Source organism: Triplophysa dalaica, chromosome 1 (assembly GCF_015846415.1).
Source record: "Triplophysa dalaica isolate WHDGS20190420 chromosome 1, ASM1584641v1, whole genome shotgun sequence".
Taxonomy (NCBI): Eukaryota; Metazoa; Chordata; class Actinopteri; order Cypriniformes; family Nemacheilidae; genus Triplophysa; species Triplophysa dalaica.
In genome coordinates this window covers 3,857,257-3,882,505 of record NC_079542.1, presented here as the reverse complement: position 1 = coordinate 3,882,505, position 25,249 = coordinate 3,857,257, and the positions used below count along the sequence as shown (strand labels likewise).

Here is a 25,249-nt window from a genome sequence, read left to right as displayed (position 1 = left end):
CCGGTGTAATTTCCCTCACCATAGTAGGAAAAAAATGTGATCTCTAACAAAGACTGGCATTTGCACATGCACTAGCAGACCTCTGTATCACTTCGGTGGATCCACATGTTTTTAACTGATGAAGTGAAGTTGACGCCATTATTACTGTTTATTGCTAAAAGCCAAAGTTTATGAATACACATGCACTGACCAATCACAACCGCCTTAAAAGCGGAAGCTCGCTGATATGGTGTGGGTGGGACAAGCGGGGAACCAATAACGACAGACCTGGTCAGCTTTACCAATCAGAGCGTTTCGGATGGAGGGACTTAACATAGACTGGAAGAAATCCAGTTGTTTTGTGAGAAGAGGGACAGGGGTGAAAACTAGACTTGAAATATGTGAAATATAAAGCGTTTTTTGAAATTAGAAACATGAACATCCATTGTTTAACACCCAAAAAACATAATCAAAGCCTCTAAAACAGCTAAAGACTGGGTATTGTGTGAAATTAAATGTTAAAGAAATAGTTCACCCAAATATGAATTTCTCATAATGTGATCAGCCTCATGGCATCCTAGAGGTAGATGACTTCCGTCTAGATTGTTAAAGCTCTACAAAGCATCTATAATCTTTTTTTTGAAGTAATCCAAATATCTTAAAGTGGGATAGAGTGTTTCTTCTGAAGCAGTCATACATTTGAGATGGCATGAGGGTAAATTGTAATTTAAAGATAATTTTTAAGTTTGAGTGAACTACTCCTTCAAAGTAATAAGCATTTGAACAGAAATGCAGTTTTTGTGGGTTTTTAGTGCACATGTTTTTTCGGATTTTTCAGATGGTATACTCTGAAAAAATGTTGGGGTATTTTAAACCCATGACTGGATCAAAAAAAGACAAACCCAGCTGTTTTAGCCAACATCCCTGGGTTGTTTTAACGCATAGTTGGATCAAATCTAAAAATATTCAGAGAAATTTCAACACAACGGATGGGTTATCCTTTTTTTATCCAACTGTGGTATGAAAATAAATGTTCATAGCGTTTTTGTAATTTTATGATATAAATAAATATGTTTCTGGGATAAAATAATTGTGTAAATGATACAATAAAAATATTTACTTCACAATTATCATGAAAGAGTATCATTACTCTACCAAATGCAGGGTTGTTTAAACATTAAACCTGTGCTGGGTTGCGGTTGCATGACCATGGGTTAAGTTAATGTGAGTGTATGGTTTGTGAGGGCGTGCCAATAAAGAAACAGACAAATATGGAAGCCTGCATATGACTTTCTTCGCATCTATCCCTTTAAGAACAACAAGGAGAGGACAGATGGGGGAGGGGAATGGGTTGGGGTGGAACAGTCCTGTAATGAGCATATTCCAGAGACACTGAGCATCATATGGCTTCAGACCATCACTGATACACACCTTCAAATATGCAAATAAAGATGATCGAGGAAAGGACCAAAGAGCAGGATTAACTCGATTCTTGATGCTTTTCATCAGTCTTCCAGGAAAGAAGCTTCACCTCCATTCCACAGCAGGAGCGCAGAAGGGAAAAGAGAGCGAGAGAGGGAGAGAGAGCAGCATCAGAAAAACTGCTGTGCCAGATTGATCTCATTGAATGAATTAGAGAGGAAATCCTGTCATTTTGATTTTCAAAACATGATCTAAAGGGACATCCGTGAGTCTTCCGTGCGTCTAGGATACGGATTCCATCCCGTACGTCTACATTTTTGCCAGCCGTTTGCGGTACGTTTGGGGCCGTGTAACGTATGGTTGAGTGTATCAATGCTTCTGCTGTGTGGATCTGTGTGGCTGTGGAAAAAAACTAGGCCTCGTTTGCCTGCCGATCTCCACGCAGGATACGCGGAGCGTGTCTGTGAGCCTCAGCCTGCAGGGACCGTGCGGCGAGAAAGGGAGAAGCTTGCCATCTTCATGCCCCTTGGAAGTAGCATGCATAAAAAAGACATTTATGACCAAAGGCCATGCACAAACAGGCAGGAGCTATAACACCAGGACAGTAGCCCTGGGACATTTTATCCACCCCTTTAAATTTTCTGGACTCAAAAGGCACTGTTTTTTTCTATACGTTTGAAACTTACTTGAAGGACGGGCAGAACGTCACAGCTACGTGTCCGTCTACTTTATCGCAGTCTTCCTTTTTCTGCTCGCCGTTTGCTTCTTTTAACTCCACTTGACGTTCTGAATATTTGCCAGAACCTGTTTCATGCATGTCCACTGGAGGCAGGTTTGACTTTGATGATGGGGGGTCGTACTGTGGAGGGTGGGAACAGGGTAAGGCTCATGGCCGGGGGGTCTGCACGGGTCCCCAGGGCCAGGGCGAATATGCCGGGGCCTGGAGCCATGGATTTGAAGTTCTCGGAGTGTACACGTGGCCCAGCGGGAACTGTTTTAAAGGAACCTGGGCGCAGGGCAAAAGGCATGGCATCGGTGTGGAAAGCAAAGGGAGGTGGGAATACAAGGGTGAATGGACGCAAGGGTTCAAAGGCAGGTACGGGAAGTTGGAAAGCACCAGCAGCGGTTCTTGTTACGAGGGCACCTGGAGCAATGGCCTGCAGGATGGATACGGCTCGGAGACCTACTCCGACGGAGGTAAGAATTAAGTCTGTTTACCCCAAAACAACTTCTTTGCATTGTTGCAAATATACATGTTCACTTACATAATAATACTGAGCATAAAACAGTCTAGCTGAGTATATTGAATTGTGTCTTTGAAATTGAAAAAGTGCATTAACAAACATAAAACAATCTTACATAACACTGCAGTTGAATGAACTTATATTCACAATTTGCATGTATAATATTTTAAACACATTTACAGGCAATGCAGTTATAACCCAAATAATGAAAACGTGTCTTATAACATTGCGTTAGAAGATACATCGAACACTGAACCAACTTCTCCCCCGGTATCTAAACCTGAGACGCCTCTCTACAGTAAATCGCCATGGAAACACACCGATAGCAGGTCATTATGTCGCTAGAGACTGTTTACCTGCTATCAGCGATTGGCTGTTTCACCTTCTTGCGTAATTATTGCGCGCATGGTGAATCTGTAACAGGATTCGTGTCTGTCGGATTATTTCGGAAACAAAATTAAGGCTCTTGGATGAACAATGCACACGTATTGTGTGATAAGGCGACACGCCTGCTTTCCCTTTAAGGGATCGTTTGACTTAAATGCAGAGCTAAACGTTATCGAAATGTTTCCTGTCCTGAACAAATTCACTCTTTATGTGAACAGAGATGTTATTGTCGGCGATAGCGAGTTACGATCTGTCGTTCAGAGATTTCAGCACCTCGGACAGTTACTGTTGAAACGCACGTGACACATTACGACACGTATGTGTGGTGTACTGTAGCTTTAAATTTGATCGAATATGTGATAAGAGTAAAACTCTGTTCATACATTAAGCCGGACAATGTCTTAGTTACTTCAGAGAAGCTAAAATAACTACACGAAGAGTTCACTTAATTGTATTTTGTTGCCCCACAAAAATGCATTTTATAGTGCATTATAATAATTAAACTATAGAATACAGTTTTCTGTAGTATGATGTATAGTTAATTAGTAAAGTGTTACTGTTATAGTTAATACTGTTTTTTTGTACTATAGTTTAATATTTGCTATTATAAGGTTTAAAAACACCACAATCAATTATTTTTTTTCTAATGTTTACTTTAGTGAATAGTGCAGTATTGTCGAGCCTACAGTATTTTTAAATGGGATTTTGGTAAAAACTGGAATTTCGGGTAGTAAATACTGTATATGCTATACATATTTACTGTAGGTTCAAAAGACTGTAGTATTCAGGAATTTCATAACCGTTTCCTATAGTAAATACTGACGTATGCTATGGTATTTATTCATGTAGTATGGTTGTAAAAACGGCTCTTTTGGAGTGAAAACCTGCTGTAAAATAAGGAATCCATTTTTTTATTTGTGCATTTCAAACCGAAAAATAGGAAAAGAATAGAAGAACCCTATTTTTGGGGGCTGAAAAGCTTACCTTTCATTTTTGCATTTATAATTTTCTGTAGAGAACAGAATGCGTACAATAGAAATGTGACATAATAAGTGACAGGATTTTAAAAAGCCTAATTACATTTGCAATTATACTGGGTATCAAAATACCACATATTTTACAATTGTCCTGCTTTTGTTTAGATCTTATTTTTATCAAGATTTATTTTGTCCCTGCTGCAAAGCTGTTTTGAAATGATCCAAAATCATGAAAAGAGGCATAGAAATAAATTTCAATTGAATGTTTGTTGTATGATTAACTCTTACATATATACATCTAACTCTCTTCCTCTGGCAGGAACATTCCAGGGCCAGTGGTTGAGCGGCATGCGGCATGGGTATGGCGTGAGACAGAGTGTGCCTTATGGCATGGCAGCCATCATCTTCTCCCCCATGTGCATATCTATAAATTCCCTTCGATCCGATCACAGCGAAGGGGCGCCCACTCCAGAAGATGGCTCTGGCATCAGCGGAGTTTCTGGGAGTCCTGTGGGTCGCAGCGGCTTTGTACTTTGTGCTCACAGCGACGGAGATAGGCATAGGAAGAGGAAAGGACGCTTCCGACAGTCCATACTGAGCGGTTTGAAGTTGCGGAGATCTGAGTCCAAGAGCTCTCTGGCAAGCCAGTTAAGCAAACAGAGTTCCTTTTGCAGCGAAGCCGGTATGAGCACGGTTAGCTCAGCTGCCTCAGATATCACTTCCAACGTCAGCTTGGGCGACACAGAGACGGGGGGCAGCGTGGACGCCACAGTGACCGAAACGTACGCTGGCGAATGGAGGAACGACATGCGATCGGGGTGGGGTGTGAGCCATCGCTCTGATGGGCTTCGTTATGAAGGTGAATGGTGTGGGAACAAGAGGCATGGCTACGGCTGTACCACCTTCTCTGACGGAACCAAGGAAGAAGGAAAATACAAGCAGAATGCTCTGGTGAGTGGCAAGAGGAAAAACCTCATACCACTCCGCACCAGCAAAATCCGAGAGAAGGTGGATCGCGCCGTGGAAGCTGCTGTCAAAGCGGCGGACATAGCCAAGCAGAAGGCCGAGATTGCATTGTCGAGGTAAAACAACCCGAGAGGCAATAGTGATGGGTGATTTAGTCAGTGTTGTTTTGAAGGAAAGCAGTACAAAAAAAGTTGTTTTCTTTCTCTTGTTTTGTCTGCAGGATGTGCCACGCCAGAGGAAAGGCAGAGGCTGCGGAAGGGGTTGCACTGAGAGCTCAGGAGGAGAGTCGTCTGGCCAGGGCCATTGCCAAAGAACTCTCGCCCTCCTTTCATCATTATGTGAACGGTGAGTCAAAAACAAATGAGGAAAGTCAAAATAGTCTTATGTGAAATGTCCCATGTTGGTTATTGAAAATGGGAACAAGACATTGAAATCACCATGTTTTTGGGATTGTACCATATAGGGCGTTATAAATAAAAATGGAAAAAAAAACGTTTATTAAGAACCAGACTCTGAAAGCATATTACGATATATTTCATACTTCTTGAAATATAGGCAGGTAAGAAAATAACAAAAAATAGCATTTTTGCATGTATTTCAACAATGTTTGCTAAAGTCAACAGATTCTACAAATAGACCTACCAATCTATGTCTCAAAGAAAAATTATGTTGCCATCCTTGTAAATTCATCAAAATTGGGAAATTTTGAGCCACTTAGTAAATATTCATCACCTCCACTTCGTTTGGCTTTTTTCAAATCACATTTGTACTTATTCCCCAAGAAATTTTCAAAGTCAGCATTTTTAGCAAAGCATGTTTCCAAAATATGCTGGATTTGACACAGAATGTTAAAAAAGCATTGTATAAACGTTTATAACGATTTGCTGGGACAAATAAAAATTGCGCATATTTGTGAATTACTCAAAATGTACATTTTCATAATTTTTTTAATTAATGAGTTGAAGCAGACAATAAGTCTTTACATGGAAACTGTAGAGCTATAATATATGCAGAATAATAATTACTTAGAAACCTGCTCAGGTAAACTTTTTTACCTGACCAACAAAAAACCTATTTTGATTTACTGTGCTTCTAGGATTGGAGTGCCAGAGACCAAAGCATCAGGAGAGGAAAGAGAAAGACATGGAGGTGATCTCCACGGGCACCGAGAGCCCAGAGCTCTGTACACCAGACACAACACCCCCCGCCCAGACGCCCGACCTGAGCCCAATACTGAGCAGCCCTTCCTCGCCCCCCTGCAGCCCACCAATCCATCACACTAGGAATGCTTGCTTCATGCGCCAGAGTGCCGTGGATGAACAAGGAGGAGCTGAGATTCAGGTTCTGGTGGAAGGCAGAGGGATGGACAACACGAGAGGGGGAGCCAACAGCTGGACCACCGACGTTTATGCCCACAGAAGGGGAAGCAAGGGGGAGAGCAGCCGCTCCACAACTCCATCTTTACTGGAAGAGGAAATTGGTCACATTAATGGACATGAGACAAACTCCTCGAGCCATCACCCGTGGGAGAACGGCTCCTCCAATCACAAGCCCATTGAGCATATGGCCTCCGACAAAGTGCGGGATCAGATGTCCGCTGGTCAAAAGCTCTGGAAGCACGTTTCTTCAAATCCAAAATCCAGGGAGCGTACAGTTTCCAGGGAAAGAGAATGGGAGCATACGCCCTCCAATCACATCGACTGCGATTCTTCCAAGTTCAAACCGCAGGTGCACATATATTCCAATCACAAGTCGGTGGGTCACACTTTATCCAATCACAAGTCCAACGAGCATGCTTCTTCCAATCACAAACCAAAGGAGTTAATTTCCCCTCACAACAAGCCTCACGTTTCGTACCATTATAACCCCCCAGAGCATGTGTCCTCTTATCACAAACAACACGAGCATGTCCACTCCAAACACAAGCCAAGAAAGTCCTTTACCAATCATGCGCACGGCGAGTCGAATGCTAACCACCCATCAGACCGGCAGCGCCAACAACTCCGCTTTGGGATGGACTGATGAAAACAATTCCCAGTGGGTCTCTTCCCATTCACATCTGCAAGAGAAAGAAGGAGAGAACAACTATCGGGTTGAAATGAGCTTCCAGCCCTCAGACTCAGTTTCCCAACAGAACTTTGGCTCCAGCACGAAATGCTTGAGCCTCCAAGGGCACAATTTGCAAAGACTGCGTCAGCGAAACCATGATGGCAAGGAATGGGGTCTGTCAGGCCGGGAGGGCTCCATGGACTCCGTGCAGATGCTTGACACGTTGAATGTCGGGGTCGACGTGGAGGAATGGCCTTTGCACAGGGACATCACTCTTTCACCCCCTTTATCATCATCTCCAGAACGCCTGGAACAAGATGTAGAGCATCTGAACCTGATCAAGACAAACTCAGTAAGTTTTGACATGCGTATGTAAAATATCTAACTGTTACATTTTCATTTTATCAGTATTTCTAGATATTTTATGGCCATTTAAGTCCAATGTCTGTTGAATTTCAACAAAATCAAACTTCAGAAGTGACATAAAGTCATCCAACAGCAATGTGAAAGACTCACAGCATGATAAAACACATGAAAACTGTGAGAAAAATCTAGGTTATCACATACAAAAGAATTTTTGAACTTATCCTGAGTACTTGTAGAAATATATGTTGTATTGCTTAAAAGTGAAGATGAACTTGTTTTCTTTGCAGTATTTGAGGTCTTAGCTGCATTGCATCTTTTCTGTTATTTTTGACCTGTTTCTCCAGTTTTTAATTTCTGCAAATAAATGCAAACAGAAACAATATTTATATTAGAATTTGGGAGTAATATTGTTGGTAGTTCACAGTATGAAACAAAAAAGATTATTTTACCAAAAAACATACATGTAAATAGTCAATTCAAAAATGTATTTTGATATGGTCTCTTAACTTTTTCCATGGCTGTATGCATTGTGCTTGTATTAGTTGATATCTAATTAGGATCTATGGATTCAAACATAAAAGTAACCGATTAGACTTGAAGATTTAAATATTAAAGAAATGTACAATGCAACTCATATTAATATTAAAACAAAATTGAAATGTACTAAACTAAATATTGCTTCTTTCCACAGGGCTCCAGCTCTATCCTGGTTGTCTTGGTGATATTACTCAACATCGGTGTAGCCATTTTGTTCATCCATTTCTTTATTTAATCATAGGGCCTATAGAATGTCAATAACAGCACTGGCATCAAGATTAAGATATGCACACAATGCACACTTAGCATTGTCTTAATATAAGGAACCCAAAAATTACCGTAGTAAATATCTGCGTAAGACGTTGGGCAAGTCCGTGTATATTGTAAACTTGTTTTACAGTTCAATTTATTATATAGTTCCATGGTAATCCATTAGTTAACTTTACTTAATTTGTCCTCGATTCACAATAAAAGGCCCATTTACGATGTTCTGTAAGTTTCACACATATTTAGGTTTTTCGTAAACGGCACGTCAGATACGTTTTACCACATCTTTCTGCAGTTCATTTTTTTTGCAATTATTTATTTTGTTTGAAAAGACACATCAAGCCTAAGACATTGAGTCACGAGACTATGAAGATGATTTGGGTTTTATGTACTATGATGTAGTTGATGTAAGGTGCAATTCGCACGAATATTTAACCAACCAGTCTCAGACTACACCCCCCCCCTTCACTATATTCCAGGGTAACAGCCCTTTATAATCGCTGCAGTCACGTCACAAAAACCAACTCTTTCATTTACATGGTGGTAAAAGCTGTCTTAAAGGGCTTCATCACAGCGCATCTTCACTCAAACAAATACTCATGAGTTTTGAATAAGTTAAGCCTGCAGAAATCTTTCCACACCGTCTTCTGAATCACTGAATTTCAGCACAATCCAGTCGTGTAGTTCATTTAGACACATTCACTGCTATGCCAGACTCACTACTGAAGAAACCACAGCGTTTCCTCATACACCGTGTGACGTCACATCTGCTATTCGACGTAAAAGTACAACAGAGGCGGGCGGGTGGTTGCGTATTTTGGCTCATCAAGTTTGAGACTGTTACCTTATGACCACTGCTTTCGATATGTATTCTATATTACTGAACATCTTTTAAAAAGTTTGCAAGATATCATTGATATGCTGAGTGCCTTTTTTAATGGAGAGACCATCCCAGCGAGCTGGTTATGTACATACAGGTGACCGCTCATACGAAGACCACGCGGAACGGTTCGTCTCGATCCGATCCCACCTTTGAACGAATCCCAAGTCGGCTTGAAATCTGAGCCTAAGCCTGTGGAGATTTTTACAGCATGTTTGTTAGCCTGTTTTCTTCTGCTCTTAACTCTGTGTGACTTTTCTGCCTGTCTCTCTGTCCAGCAACTTAGATAATAATTTGGACTGAAAGCAGTGTTAAAATACCAGCTTATGTTTCTCAGTGGGACCTGACTGACATCTTCGAAACTATTGAATGATAAACTGCTATTGTATATTTTATACTACTCATCCGGTGATATCATCCTGTTGTGAGATCATTGCATGCCTAAGCATGCCCTTTCTTACGCAATGATTTATGAGATTGTTTCCAAGTTATGTGGAAAATTAATAAAATGTTTGAGGTTACGCCGTGGCCCGTGGTCTTTATGAAAAGCGCTCAGCAATCTTGGTTTTCTTTTATAAACAGTGAAATGAGTGGAACTGGTGAGCAGCATGCATCTGAAAATTAATAGCTTGATTGCATTGTAAATGCGCGGTCACACTTGTCTTTTTGCTCCATTGACCTCCGATACGGAAGCGAATGCGACAGACTATGAATGCAAGCTTCTGCTGCGTTCCAAAGTTCGAGTTTGGTGAACTCTGACCTGTGCAATCGTATCACGTGCGACCGGATTCATCACAGGCGCGTGACCTTTCTCTTCTCCTGGCAAGCCCTCCTCCATTTTTGCCAGAAAAGTGCCAATTTCATCATATCTTTCTATTCGCATTTGCATACGACAAATATTTGCATGCTCAAACTCCAATGTGACCGTGCCATAAGTCACTTTGGATAAAAGCGTCTGCTAATGCAACGGTGGAATGATGCGAACTCAGGCACTCAATGTAAATGTCAGGACCCGAGAGGCTTTGTGAACCTGAAAGAGATGATGCTCTTCTGCATCCGAGTATTTCTCCTGAGAGCCAGAAATCTCACAAATGTCTTCATTAGAAATTCAGAAGAAACCTCAACAATGTCACAAAATATTGAAGATTTTACAAGTTTGTTCAGGGTCATGTTCAGGGGCCTGATAAAGTAGGTTCAGCATCCATGCGTTTCTAGAACATTCAGCCAAACAAATGATGACCTGAAGTGTGCCTCATGCATACACTTTTATGCATTTGGGAGACGCTTATATTCAAAGCAACGTACAATGTATTCAAGGTATGTATTTTATCCGCATGTGTTTTCCCTTGGGGTCAAACCCATAAATCAAACCCTTTGCAATCCTAACACAACTGAAAGGAGCATATTAGGCATTTGGCCTTTGTGGGCGTGACGTTTGTGGCTGAGAGCTCAGTAAGCAACACAGATTCAAATGAAAATTCGGTCATTATTTAATCACCCTCATGGCAGTCAATACCTTTTTTTGAAAGACTTTCTTCTGTGTAACACAAAATCATACATGCAAAATAGTCTCAGCGGTTTTGTGGCCGTATTGAAAGTCAAATGTTTTTGTTTACAACCATTCTTCAAAATATCTTCTCTTATGTTCTTTGTGTTATACAGATGTTGCATGCTATGAGGGTGACATGGCCATAAAAACTCCATTTTACAACACTTATAAAAGTTTTTATTTCATAATTCATACCATAGAGACCTAGTCCCAAATTATGAGAACGAAAAATAATTTCTTTAGGAATTTTTCCACTTATATCTATAAACATGAATAAAATAAATGTAAGGTATGCATTCAAATATTTCATGTTCATCTTTGGCTATACTAAAAATATCCACAATGAATATTTGAGGTATTAGACAATACAGAATGTCTAACTTTACCCCTTATGAAAACGAACCATTATTTTAGTATAAGTAGGCTACAGTAAACAAGAATATTTCATAATTAACACTATTTAGCTACAAACATCACAATTTAATGGTAAATAGTAAATTAGCCTAAACAGCAGTAAATGGTTTGTTAATCGTAAAAGGTTCTGCATATAGATAGTTTTGTAAAGGCGCGCCCTCATATTTACTCGAGCATTTATCTTATTTTATAAAATTAAACATGTTTATGTTTGGATAAAAATGTATTTTGAAAGGCACGCTCATCTATTAGCACATCAGTGATTTTCCACTGCCCTGATTCCGCCCATATCATCGGGCTGTACGACTACGAGGGGCTGGTCGTAGAGGTCCGATGCGTCACATTAATTCGGGCCTTCTGCGTCCCACAAGCAGAAAAGCACCAAATTCCCCCCCCCGACACAAAACGCCAAATGCATATTTACTGTAAAAGTCTCAGTCGTCAGGAAAACGAAGAATCGAAGGGAAATCGCGACACAAAGTAGGTTAAATGCAGTACCGTGCAGTCCTCTCTGTTAATGCAATGGCCACCATTTAGCGTGCCGATAAACACATTTGCATGGTGTTTTACAAAAGGTTTGCATGCAGTTCTGCATACGTGCTATAAATTGTTGCAGTTGTGTGTTTTATTTCATATGTGAGAGATGAAATGTGGCGATCGCAGATGGGTAGCGCAAGGGCATTAGCATTAGCATGGAAGCTAGCTGAAGTTTTTCTGCACAGAAACTGCGAATAAAAACGCGACTGTGCCGATTTTACGGCAGGCCTTTCGATGTTATTATGCATGTGTATCTTTTATATCCAGTCGTTTCTATTTAAGAGGAGAAAGTACAATTTCTGTTTTCTGTAGGTTTTTTTACACGAGCTAACGTTTGCAGGGTGCAATCGACTGCAGAATTTTATTTCCGATGTGTGTATCGTGATGGTGTTATTGTTTGCATTTGTTACTATTGTAAAATTAAAAATGGTTATTGTCAGCTGTGTGGGTGAGCATGTTATGATGGAAATGTATTTTTTGTATTTGCTTTTACGTTACATATTAAATATTAGTATTATATATGCATGCTATTGGGTCAATAATAGTGTGCTTTTTTTTTGGCTGTATTTGCAGATATTGTCTTTATTAATAGTAGTCAAGGTTCCCACATTGATGGAAAATATCTATGAATTTTACTATTGTGATATCCAAGCCTACAAATGTAATACAACATTTATATTTATATAGGACATATATGGGTAAGTGACAAATATACTGTAAATGTTTCCTATGATGTGACAGAAAAACTGTAAAAAAAATGTATACAAAACAAATCTCTCTTATATTGTATTTATAAACATTTATATTTTAAATATTAATTTGCTATATTATTCCATAGGACACTTGTATGGTATATTTGTCATCTAGCCATATAGAATTGTTTAATTATTTAAATATTTATCAGTGTCAGCTAGTTTTTGGCTAAAAGATAAAAATGGATATTTTTTGGATAAAATAATAATTCCCCAAAAAAAGATACATCTGATTACATTTTTCAGGTTTAAAATACAATTCATTTGTTAAAAGAGTATAGAAACCTTGAACATTGCCATTGACAATAGTTTCCTCTCTATATTTACTCACTGTTTTTATTTTCATCGCAGGTATGCATCTTGAGACCATTCTCTGTAGTATACAGTAGAAAAATTCAGACGTCACTATCAGATTGGCCTAAAAAATATCCGTCTTTCATACCATGAATGAGTTCACTCGGATGTCTTGACCTTCTAGGCCTTGATTCAACTTTGTAGTAAAGCTGATTGAGGCGTTTGTATGTAAAACCAGAACCAGTTTGCTGATCACTGAAAGCTGAATTTATACATGTACAGTGGAAGAATGACAGAAGCATGGCAACAGCAGCATGTGGTGGCCCCACCTCCCGTCGGGCACCCTCTTCTGCAAGGCGGCGAGAATCCTCTGGGCAGCGCTGCGTACGGGATCGTCCTGCAGGCGGAACCCGCTTTACAGCAGTCTCAGCACGGCCAACATGGGCAGCAGCACCCGCTGCCAGCTCAGCAGCCTTCGCTACAAGTGGGGAGTGAAGGCGGCCACAAATGCGGAGCGTGTGGCCACGACATATCCCACTTGGCCAATCCCCACGAGCATCAATGCATGGTTAACCAAGACCGATCCTTCCAGTGCACTCAGTGCATGAAGATCTTCAACCAGGCCACAGACCTTCTGGAGCACCAGTGTGTCCAGGTAGAGCAGAAGCCGTTCGTGTGTGGCGTGTGCAAAATGGGATTCTCTCTGCTAACGTCTTTGGCACAGCATCATAATGAGCACTCCACCAGTAACAATCCCATGAAGTGCTCTATCTGCGAAAAAACCTACCGCCCGGATTCGGCTTCGTCAAACCCTCAGCAGCCCTCCACCGGCGAGACGTCCAGCGATGGGGCAGCCATGGGTTCCTCTTCCTCCACGGCGTTTCAGGGCACTGATCGTCCGTATAAGTGCTCCGTGTGCAACAAGGCCTTCCGGCACCTCTCTGAACTGTCCCGTCACGAAAGGGTGCACACGGGCGAGAAACCCTACAAGTGCGACACCTGCGACAAGACCTTCAGTCAGGCGTCACACCTGGCACACCACCAGCGCACTCACAGCGCGGACCGCCCTTATAAATGCGCCGTTTGCGAGAAGACCTTCAAGCACAGGCAGCACCTGGTACGGCACATGTACGCTCATTCCGGCGAGCACCTTTTCAAATGCAACCTGTGCGAGCTGCATTTTAAAGAGTCTTCCGAACTGCTGCATCACCAGTGTCAGCCCGTCGGAGAGCGTCCCTTCCGCTGTGCGGCATGCGGGAAAAGCTTCAAACGGCCCTCTGACTTGAGACAACACGAGCGCACGCATTCAGAAGAGCGCCCTTTCCAGTGTGAGGAGTGCCAGATGAGCTTCAAACAGCAGTATGCCCTCGTCCGCCACCGGCGCACGCACAAGAACCCGGCGGATCGCCCTTTCAAGTGCAATCAATGTGACAAGGGTTTCCTGCAACCTTCCCACCTTCTGTACCACCAGCACGTCCACGGCATCGAGAGCTTGTTCAAATGCGCCGCTTGCCAGAAGGGCTTCAGACAATCGGGAGAGCTGTTACGGCACAAGTGCACGGAATCAAACTCTGGATCCAACGCTCCGGAGAAGCCTTACAAGTGCGACGTGTGCGGCAAGGGCTACAAAAAGTCGTCGACGTTGCAGCGCCACCAAAACTCCCATTGCACCGAAAAGCCGCTCAAATGCTCGCTGTGCGGCCGCCGCTTCCAGTCATCATCAGATTTCGTGCAGCACCGCTGCGACCCCGCCCGAGAGAAGCCGATGAAATGTGGAGACTGCGAGCGGCGCTTTAAATATTCGTCTGAGCTGCAGAGGCATCGCCGAGTGCACACCGGCGAGAAACCCTTCAAGTGTCCCACATGCGACAAAGGATTCAAGCAACGCGAGCACCTGGCTAAACATGGCATCGTTCACTCTCGTGAAGCCCAGTTTAAGTGCGTGTGGTGCGGAGAGTGTTTCGGAGAGCTCGGGGCCCTTCAGGAGCACACGGTTCAACACACCGCAGAAGGAGGAGGTTATCCAGCATCCTCTTGCATCGAGTAGTTTTTCAAAAGAATGGCTCCATTGCACGCAATAGTAACTCTTTCGTACACATATTTAGCGAAACTGTTCTTTTGTATATCACAAAATTTGAAAACTGTACAAAAAGTGACAGCTTGTACACGTTTTGACGTACTCTGGGTAGGTGTCAGCATCTACTTCCCAGATGGAAACTTCAGTGTTGACGAACAGAACCGAACACTATATAGGAAGCTACTCGAAAATAAGCTGGTCGTAATGAACACTTTTGTCTCCTGTGCGACTCATAATGATACTACACCACGTTATATGCTTACAACTGGTGATCTTAACAAAATGAATTTTACATCACAGAGCAACTAAAGATGATTTAGTTTGAGTTTTGCTTTGTTTCTTAAATTCACTCTAATAGGAGAAAGTGCAGCTGGACGTTTTTTTAGACTGACTTGAATTGGTACCCAAGATATGAAGGGTTAGCAATTCTGGAGCTGCTCTTCTGCTGTTTATCTGATTTACCACAACCTGATGTTTCATTGCGTTGTTTTTTGGCCTTGTAACTTTCAAATGAACTGCCTTTCTTCCAGCGCTCTCCATCTGCAGTCTTACGCTTCCTTGTTAATCATGGAACGTGAACACTGTATCGCCATCTAAACAATATAGTGATTGTATGTATTTGTAGTGTATAACTTCACCTAACCCATGTTGTAACAGGGTATATGTATGCATGAATAGCCTAAAATAATGAATACTGTTTGTTGTAATCTGTCACTGGTGCATTCTGCTATGTTTACTCGTAGCTACACAAATATTTAGCCATTTTTTCACTAGCGACTTTTGACTCATCTCTAACAGCAACGCGATCGTTTGCGAGCAGTTTTAGTAGTAAATTTATAGTACTACACTAATTTACAGTTACTCAACAAACTGCCAGGCAACATAGAATGACGACGCAGTATTTTTTTTGCGTATTGCAAACAGACGTTGTTGCGTAAGCTAAACGATACTGTAGAATTTGTAAAGTTATCTGTACATGGATGTTTTGTATCGCTTTGAGTACAGTGTTAGAGGTTAGTATATGTTTGTGTATTTGCATTATACTGTAGAGTGTGTTTGTGTGTCTGTGATCTGTTTCCTCTTTACTTTAGGTGTATTATTGGTCTGCCACATTCAGTTTTTTGCCACAAGTTCTTTGCTTTCCACTTGGGTAGAAAAATGTCACAAATACCATATATGAGTTGTTGGTATTTCATTTTGTGCACACCTCATTGAATCTCTTGATAGTCCCGCTGTTCATTTAAGTTAAAGTACTAAAACAAGGCATAAATAAAAAAAGTATTTTGATATTCGAAAAGTAATTCGATATATGAAATTCAAGTGTTGGAGTTCATATTATATGTTAAATTCTATACTCACAAGTGTTAAGTGATGGGCGAGTGTTCTATGCCAACTTTGAGTACATCAGAAATACAATACAGTATCTTAATGTCTTAAGCATTTTAATCCGATCCATATAAATGATATATTGTATGATTCTAATAGCTTGAATGTAGACATCCGAAACGTTTCTTTCTCAATTTTTATGCCTCTGGAAGCCTTATTGACAGAAAATGGCTTATGTGTCAGTATTGTTTGTTTTTGTTATAGCTTCATATACTCTTACGTTCATGTGCATTAAATGCAGTTTTGGTTCATGTACTCTTATGTTCATGTGCATTAAATGCAAATAGAGACTGAACAGTGTCATTGCTTGTGAAGCAAAATTCTCAAACAAATCTTCTGTGTGATTGATTGAGGACAGATGTGATCCCCCACCGTCAGCACCTTCTTCTGTACTGTATGTCACTCAGTCCTTTCCTGTGTAACTTCTTTCTGTGTTTCTAGAGAAATCAGTGAAGAGACTAAAGTTGTAAATATGCCATTAGGTTTTTCTTTAATTATCACAAAGATGTGGCATGTCATAACCTCACAAGGCATTGAAAAAATAAATGTTTATAAACCTTAGGTAAATAGTGGTAATTCTTTGTGCAACAAAGACTACAAAATAATTAGTTGCTTTGTTGAAATTGTGGTAAAATATTGCTACAAACCTGAAAGAGAAAACTAACGTGATTTGTTTTTAGTCTTATGTTTCAAAATGCAACCTAGCATGCGGTCTTTTTTCACTCTAATACAAATACATCACATCAATTATTTTATATATTGAAATATTTTTCGTTATTCTTAAACGATTTTACAAAACAATGTTATGCTGTTCTGAAATAGGCATTTTTGATTGCCACCCAACCCGCCAGATATCAAATGCCTAATTAAAATATTGAAAATTTCAAGTTTTTGTTATGTAAAGACACATGGAAACTTCCCCAGAGCCGTTTCTAAAGCGTCCCATGAAGCATCTTATAAATACAAGTGTATAGAACTCTACAGTGAGTGTTACTCGTTAAAATGATCACAACCCCAATTTATTTTAGGTTAAATAGTAGAATATAAATATCATAAATAAAAACTGCTTAGAAGTGTGCGAATGTGTGCGTGAATTTCATTATTTTGGGATGTTTGCCTGAAATGCTTGATGTAATGATGATAGTCGTTATACGGACACCCTATACATTTGTGAGGAAAGGGTGTCAGATGATAAAGCGGAGGGTAGGGGGTAAGTTAAAAGTCCTGGGTGGAGTGTTTCTACCCTCTCAAAACAATAATAAACAAATAGAGTCACAATTAAATGTAGAACTCCTTTTATTTGCTTTTGTTTTCAACTGCAACCGTCTTATGTAACCTAAAAAAATCTGTATACGTAAATATTTAAAATTCGAATCGTGTCCAACGCGAACGCAAAAAGCGGCTTTTATTTTGACGTCCGTGCCCAGGACGTTTATGGAGCACTTCCGGTGCTCTATCAGCGCTCTTGAAAATCGACAGGAGCGCGATAAGGAGGCTTATATCAGCAGACCCCTCGATCACCCACCGAATTGACCCCCGGGATCACATGGATCTGGACACTCCGACCGCAAATTCATCTTAAATCTGGAGCCGTGGGTCCGGAAGTCGCAGCGGCCGATTAAACCGATTCATCGAAATCGCTAAGCTAGTTAGCAGTTATCCTGAGAGGATGTTAACGTCGAATTAGGACGATTCGACTGCTGCAATGATCAATAAAATAAAAAGCGATGATCGAATGCTGCTCACACACCCAGACAATCGATCAACCTGACAGCTCGTCTTGTTTACGTTTCAGTTTTAGCCCGTATCGACATCAGCACATTCGGCGGTCTTGTCAGATCTGCGTTCCGCATAAATATATATCGTTCATTTCCACACGCATGCATGTTTAGTTTAGCACAAAAATACAAGAAATCTAATACCTCCGTGCGTATGTTGCTACCATTTTAAAGCAGATACTTTATTTATTTTATTTGTTTTATTTACCGACCGAACGCATTTCGCTGATTTCGACACGCGCCTTCTTTATTATAAACTGGCGCTCCATCGGCAGATAAACAGGTTTTTGCACAGTTTCCGACGCCCCCTGCTTTTTTCTTTGGCTTTGAGTGCCGCACGCGTCAGCGCGAGGTCATGCGCCCCCTTTCCGAGCAGCTGTCAATCACCATCGTTCGCGAGAGGTCGCATTGAAGCTTTCTACGGCATCGTAGGATTTTACTGTATCGCACACGGTAATACACGACACACGCGCTCGATTCCTCACTGTCGCGTAGAGAGACTCGTCGTTGCGGGTGGAGAGAAGGCGGATCGACTGGCCATGCCCGGTCCGGTGAGCAGTAAAGCCCGGGTGTATGCTGATGCCAACACTGTCAAGAGTAAAGAGTATTGGGATTATGAGGCTCACGTGCCCAGCTGGAGGTACGGATTCTTCTGCACACACACATCATTTCTGCTGTCATCATCTCATTACAGAATGCTGGGAGAATGGGGTTGGGGGATGGTGGTGGTAAACTGATGGCATCTACTGGTATGTGTTGGGTTCTATGGGCGGGATGGGAATGTTGGATGGGGACCAATAGCAAAACCATTAAAACCATCTGGAGTAAGACCGAAAAACAGGACGTTGGTTTTATATTGGTTATAATGAGAGTTGTATTGGTTTAAATGAAAACTTTCATGGGTATCTACTGATCATTTATTGGATTCTTATGGTGGGATGTCAAATTTTGGATGGGAGCCAATAGAACGCCATTAAATCCTGGAATAAGACCTAAAACCCTACATGATGGTATTTTGCAATTGTTTTAATGGTAAACAGGTCTAATGGTATCATGGAAACCATGGAATTTGTTTTTTTTCCAGCATTGATGATACAGAGTGATTGTCATATTCATGCTTCGTGGTATCTCTTAAGAAAAAAAACGAGTAGTTACCATGTTTTTTGGTGGACTTATTACCATTTGTGTTATTATTGTTTTGATACAAATACCACGGTTAAGCTAAGGTTACTGTAAAATAATGGTGATTACTATGGTTTAACTATGGAGAAAGCCAATAAACGTTGGCTTCTATGCTTTTTCTATGGAGGATTCTTGCAACGAATGGTATAGTGCTATCATTGCAAATGCTTAAATAACCGTGGAATTATTTTACACATCTGTCATGTCTTTACTTTCTGTCTCTGTCTGATTCAGCAACCAAGATGACTACCAGCTCGTGCGAAAGCTCGGAAGAGGCAAATATAGTGAAGTGTTTGAAGCAATCAACATTAACAGCAATGACAGGGTAGTTGTTAAAATACTGAAGGTAAGAACGGTCGCTCTCGCGTTGAGATCTCAACATCAGCTAGAGGATCTTTCTTAATATTCTCTCGACTTTGCAGCCCGTCAAGAAGAAGAAGATTAAGCGTGAGATCAAAATTCTGGAGAACCTGAGAGGAGGAACCAACATCATTCGTCTTGTAGACACAGTGAAAGATCCTGTGGTGAGTATTATAGGACTGTTGATGGGAAGCAGTGATAATGTGATCAAATCAGAATCTTGCTGCGTGATTCACATTTTTTTTAACGCAGGAATTGTAGAAAGACAGAAGTCTATTTTTAAGCATATGCGTTCTGTCGTGAGTGATGTTGGGTGTCTATATTCCAAATAATTCCTTGAGGTCTCACTCACATTTTCTGTATACTATGCTTATATAATATTAATGTGTTTTGTCTTTTTTTGTTCACAGTCTAGAACGCCTGCCCTTGTGTTTGAGTACATCAATAACACAGATTTCAAGGTATCGCTTTTAATAACGGAGCGCTACAAAACCTGCGAGACTTGACAAACCTGTCTTCGTGCTGTGGTTTAAAAATAAGCTGAAAAAAGAAAATTTCACAAAATCTCACATTCTGTTGTTCTGGTTTGCAGGACCTCTACCAGAGACTAACAGATTTTGATATCCGGTTTTACTTGTATGAACTTCTCAAGGTAAGCGCTCTGCGATGTGGATGAAGTCAGATAACGTTTTTTATTCAACAGGAGATTGTTGACGTGTCTTGTGTCTCTGCAGGCTCTGGACTACTCTCACAGCATGGGCATCATGCATCGGGATGTCAAACCTCACAATGTTATGATAGACCATCAAATGAGAAAGGTGAGGTCAAGTGGTTTTATATTTGTCTTTGGATGTGTCTCACATCATCATCATCATGGTGACGCATGAATCTGTTTTTGTGTTGTAGTTGCGGCTCATAGATTGGGGTCTAGCTGAGTTCTACCACCCCGCACAGGAATACAACGTACGGGTTGCCTCAAGATCATACAAAGGGCCCGAACTGCTGGTTGATTATCAGGTACGTCATGTGTTCGCAAAATGTTTAAGATTTCTATTATTATTGCAGAAATCTGTGTGGATTTATACGCACACAATTTAAAGTCTGACCTGGCCCTCAATTAAGATGTACTGATGAACTGTAATCATAAAATGTTTAATTTCATCACAAGTTTTTTTTTGTACAGGTATTACATGATCATGTCTTATTGTATTTCAATCTCTGACTGTTTTGCAGATGTATGACTACAGTCTGGACATGTGGAGTTTGGGCTGTATGTTAGCCAGTATGATCTTCCAGAAAGAGCCATTTTTCCACGGTCAGGACAACTATGACCAGGTCTGACCATTCATGCATGCTTTAATGAAAATTCTTAAAATACTTTTACTATCTACTGTACACTTTCTGTTCTTGGTGGGTAACTGAGAATGGTTTGTTACAGCTGGTCAGAATCGCCAAGGTTCTTGGTACAGAAGAGCTGTTTAGCTACCTGAAAAAGTATCACATCGAACTAGACACACGCTTCAAAGATCTGCTTGGGCAGTAAGTCTTGCATCTTTTTGTTTGAACTATTCCTTCATTTTCTTTTTTTAAACATCACAATTTGAACTGGTACTTGTTAGATATGCATCAAAACTTCAATCTCCGATCTGTTTTTATTATAGTTGATAACCATTATAATTTTTACATTCCTGCGATCGAACCCATGACCTTGCCATTGCTAGCACCAGGCTCTAACCACTGAGCTACAGCTTTTTACATCACAAACCTACACTTTTTAAACCAGTATTGGTATATTGTGGATAATAGTTGGTAGTCGATCGCATTTTATTCACATTTTGAAATCGCACGCTTCTTTAGGCAGACACGAAAACGCTGGGAGAACTTTGTTCAACCGGAGAATCAGCACTTGGTGAGTCCAGAAGCTCTGGATATGCTGGATAAACTCCTGCGTTACGACCATCAACAGAGATTGACGGCTCAGGAGGCCATGGAACACCCATATTTCTGTAAGTGCTTTGTTTGCATATGTCCATAGGTTGTATGTAAATATAAATAAATAATTAATTCATGTAATGCAATGTTTGATGTTAAGGCCTATTATATAGGCTACGCCAAAATAATTTTATAATTTATAATAATTTTAAGGCTTTATTTTTACCTGACATATAAGTTCTATGAATGTTGGTTAAAAATAAACAATACGTGTGACCAGTTGAAAAGTTGTTGTTTGTATACCCAGACATTTGAAAATAACACATTTTAGTGTTTTAATTGCAATACTGTGAAACCGCGTTTGTTTATGTTGTCACCTATTCATCTCTTATTTTTGAATTTGCTATTTGGGGACTGTAGTTGCATAAGTGAAAATGTGGAAAGTTTTGTTTTCGCACTTGTGCAACTGAATCACTACCTACGTATGGGAGTAAAAATGAGATCAAATCAAGGTTTTTTTCCTTGACATGTGACAAATAAATAAACCTGTGCATTTTTATTGTAGATCCCGTGCTGAAGGGAAAACCTCTGTCCAATTCAGAGGGCGCTCTCGCAATAAGTAGCTCAACCACAACATGATGAGCTAAAAGCAGGTGAGATCAACGTCACATGACATCAGTCTCATGTTTTTACACCGCTGTCTGAGAGACTCATGTTCCTCATATTTTTCCTCCAGGAAACCTTTTTTACCTCAACACGTCACGTTGAGACGTGCTGCCTTTCAGGTGTGAAACTTCAGTTTACTGGAGCAGAAGTTATTAAGCAACACAAGACATGTACAGATCGAACACGACGGGCATCAGCCCAGCTCCCACATTCACCTTGTATTAGTGCTGCTTGCCACTGTATCCCTAGGTACCAAACTGGTGTTCTGTTGTTTTTCCTCCCATCCCCTCCCTGCCCTGGACATCTCCTTCTGAGTTTTGGAAGAACACTGAATTAAGCTATGATATTAAGATTGGGAAAGAATGCCTGCTCTTTTCTCACGACTCTCAGGCTATAGATGACTGACGGGGGCTCAGGATCCTGCTTGTATTATGTACTGGAAGATTGTGTTGTTCAATGACTTGGCCTGCTGATATGAGCTCAGATTATAAACTATAGTATTGTCAGGTATGGAGGCTTTACTGCAATTTATTGAATATAAGATATATTAAATGAAACGGTTTGTAATCGGTCTGACCTGCTTCTTGTTTGTCCACTATATTGTACGGTCATTTGTGAGTTATTAACTTCAAATTGCCGTGAATGATAGTGGAAGGAGATGTATTTATGGAAGGTTTCAGCGGCAACAACATAAACAAACGTGATGTGGCCCATACTTGGTGATAATTAACCCAAAATAGAAATTTCTGTCATCATTTACTCACCTTCGAGTTGTTACAAATCTTTACAAATTGCTTTGTTTCGATGAACACAGAGAAAGATATTTGGAATAATGCTTGTAACCAAACAGATCTCAACACCCGTTGACTCCCATGGTAGGAAAAATGACTTCATCATTTATTTGTTCTGTTGAACACAAAAGAAGACATTTTGAAGAATGTAGGACAGCAAACAGTTCTGGGGCACTTTTGACTACCATTGTTTCCTACTATGGGAGTCAATGAGTGTTGAGATATGGTTATAAGCATTCTTCCAAATATCTTTCTCCGTGTTCATCAGGACAAAAAAGTTTATACACATTTGGAACAACTTGAAGGTCATTTTTTCCCCTTTAAGGTCCGGTAGACTCCCACAAAGAAACAAAAACTGTTGAGTAGTTTTAATGTATTTAAATAAATATTTACAATACAGTATACAATAAAACAACAAATAAGTTTGACTATAAATTAAATATAAAATAAATTGTATATTTTAAAACCAAACATAAAGTCTTATATTGGTAAATTAGTAACCAATAGTTAAATTTATATTATTATGATTTAAAATGCTGTTAATACAGAGATGGTATTATTGTAGAATACATTTTTTTCTTTATCTTTCCTTTCTTGGCTATTATTGTTTGAAATCCCCCAAAACATGTCTGCTAATAATGAAACTTGGCAGGCACCCATGTATTAAAAAAGCAAACAAAACATCATAGTGAAAGGCATAGTAGACAATCTTTGTTTATACTTATTGTTCGAGTTATCTGCTGGGAATACAAATTTAATTGACGCAGACTGACACAATGATTCTGAAGTGTTGACGTTTATTAACGTAACAGTAACATATCGTGAAATGTGCAATTTTCGTGCAGTACAGACAATGAGAATAAATACAACTGGATATGTAATTTCAAGCATGTAGCCATGATGTCTTAAATGTATAAGGCACATCCACATGGACCTCCCCGTTTGTATTCCTGAGTCCTTCACAATCTTGTAACGCACAGTGAGGAAGCTGGCCAGATGGACGGCTTTAATTCGGCATGACACACTTACAGGCGACATACAAAGGCATCACATCACATTAGCCTGGGTTGTGAAGGTCTCAAAACACTGATTATCTTTATATAAAATGTTAAATAGTGGCATTTTGTTAATGGGAAATGCCAAAAGAGGATATATGTTTTTTTTTCCCATTCGTTGAAGAAGTTTGTCATATTTTGAACAGTCTTTGCTGTTTAGTGTTGCTTGTTCCATGAAGCTTGTTAACGTTGTTGGCAAAACTGTGTTATGCTACTGGATATATAAAGCCATAACCACGGACATTAAAATCTAAGATTGAAATCCAAAATGCGATCAAATAATAAATACATAAATAACAGACAAAGACATTCAAAAGAGGTTTAAAATTCAGTAATAGAAGATACTTCGTGTAGGTGCATGTGTGGAAGAATTCGTATATAAATACTTTCGGAGTGGTTTAGTGCTCATGTATTTCTGCCTTGTGTGTGATCTCACTTATTAGAGATGTGCCGAGCAAAAACGCTACTTTACTATCAGCTTTTCATGAGCATGAATGTGTTTGGAATTGAATACTAGTGTACTCTATACTGTGCAGTGTGTTTTTTTAAAACGATAAACATAACACACTAGACATTTTAAAGGATAACAATGGTGTTATCTTACATAAAATAATTTCGTATTATTTGTTCGTTTTGGCATTTAAGAAAAAGAATACTGTGACACTGTCCCAGCAAAGCCTCCAGGAGAGTAATTAATATGGGTAAAGTTGTGAAAGATTAATTATATATGATTGTCTCACAAGCTAAAATGTTTGTTAATTATTTTCATTAACAAGATATGTTGGCTGTTAAACATTCTTTTTGGCATTGTGGGCAAGATAAAATATGAAGACTTTTGTGGGCTGCCAAGGACTTTTATTATATCGGGCCTGCCCATAAGAGGGGTAAGGCGGCCATTTTGGGGAGAAAAGGGTCTTCTTGTTTGGTGAGGTGGCATGTTTTGGGGAGCATCAGCTCTGGATCAATTGGCGCACTTCTGAGGATCATGAGCTGGGGAATAACTTGGTTTTGAATGGCCGTAACCCAGTGGGTTCTACATTTTCACCTTTGGGGACATTGGAACTATTTTTGTCTTCATTTGGATTTTTGTTACCTGCTTTCCATATCTCATCAGAAAAGGACTGAGACGACCTACTGATGAGTACTTTGATTATTTTTTCCTTTCCTTTTACTTGCCTGTGGATTAATTTACTGGAAGCTACATCAAACGTTTCAATTGAAGAACTGTCATGCATGGGACTATGTTTGTTTGGGTATTTAAATGTCAATAACCTTGTTGATGTTTGATATTATTGTAAGACCAACAAGTAAAAGGCAACAATTTGGTCAAACGTTTCCCGTGATAGTAATTAAACCCTTCTGAAAAAAGTTGTGTTGGTTACAGATGGTGGCCCGTACGGGG

The 25,249-nt window shown here is 40.1% G+C and overlaps 3 protein-coding genes across 4 annotated transcripts; all 3 read left to right on the top strand.

The window, feature by feature from the left end:
• Positions 1–1,328: 1,328 nt before the first annotated feature.
• jph3a (junctophilin 3a) lies at positions 1,329–9,595 on the top strand. The gene is given in 6 exon segments (XM_056747775.1): positions 1,329–2,598; positions 4,329–5,091; positions 5,196–5,320; positions 6,072–6,964; positions 6,966–7,376; positions 8,082–9,595. Coding segments are annotated over 6 exon segments (2,655 nt in total). The 5' UTR covers positions 1,329–2,216; the 3' UTR covers positions 8,163–9,595.
• A 1,743-nt stretch (positions 9,596–11,338) lies between these two features.
• LOC130428492 (zinc finger protein 319) lies at positions 11,339–16,644 on the top strand. 2 transcript variants are annotated; one of them, XM_056756580.1, is made up of 2 exons: positions 11,339–11,517; positions 12,903–16,644. In XM_056756580.1, the coding sequence occupies exons 1-2, from the start codon at positions 11,450–11,452 to the stop codon at positions 14,665–14,667; spliced, it is 1,833 nt and encodes a 610-aa protein (XP_056612558.1). In that variant the 5' UTR covers positions 11,339–11,449; the 3' UTR covers positions 14,668–16,644. The 2 variants fall into 2 exon arrangements, with proteins under 2 accessions (XP_056612558.1, XP_056612568.1); XM_056756590.1 differs by having other exon boundaries at positions 11,379–11,517; positions 12,678–16,644.
• Positions 16,645–17,509: 865 nt separating this feature from the next.
• Positions 17,510–22,568, top strand: csnk2a2a (casein kinase 2, alpha prime polypeptide a). Its single transcript, XM_056772228.1, has 12 exons — positions 17,510–18,501; positions 19,278–19,389; positions 19,466–19,567; positions 19,814–19,864; positions 19,996–20,055; positions 20,138–20,221; positions 20,310–20,420; positions 20,637–20,738; positions 20,842–20,942; positions 21,261–21,409; positions 21,901–21,988; positions 22,072–22,568. Exons 1-11 carry the CDS (start codon positions 18,401–18,403, stop codon positions 21,972–21,974), a joined length of 1,047 nt encoding a protein of 348 aa, XP_056628206.1. The 5' UTR covers positions 17,510–18,400; the 3' UTR covers positions 21,975–21,988; positions 22,072–22,568.
• Positions 22,569–25,249: the final 2,681 nt, after the last annotated feature.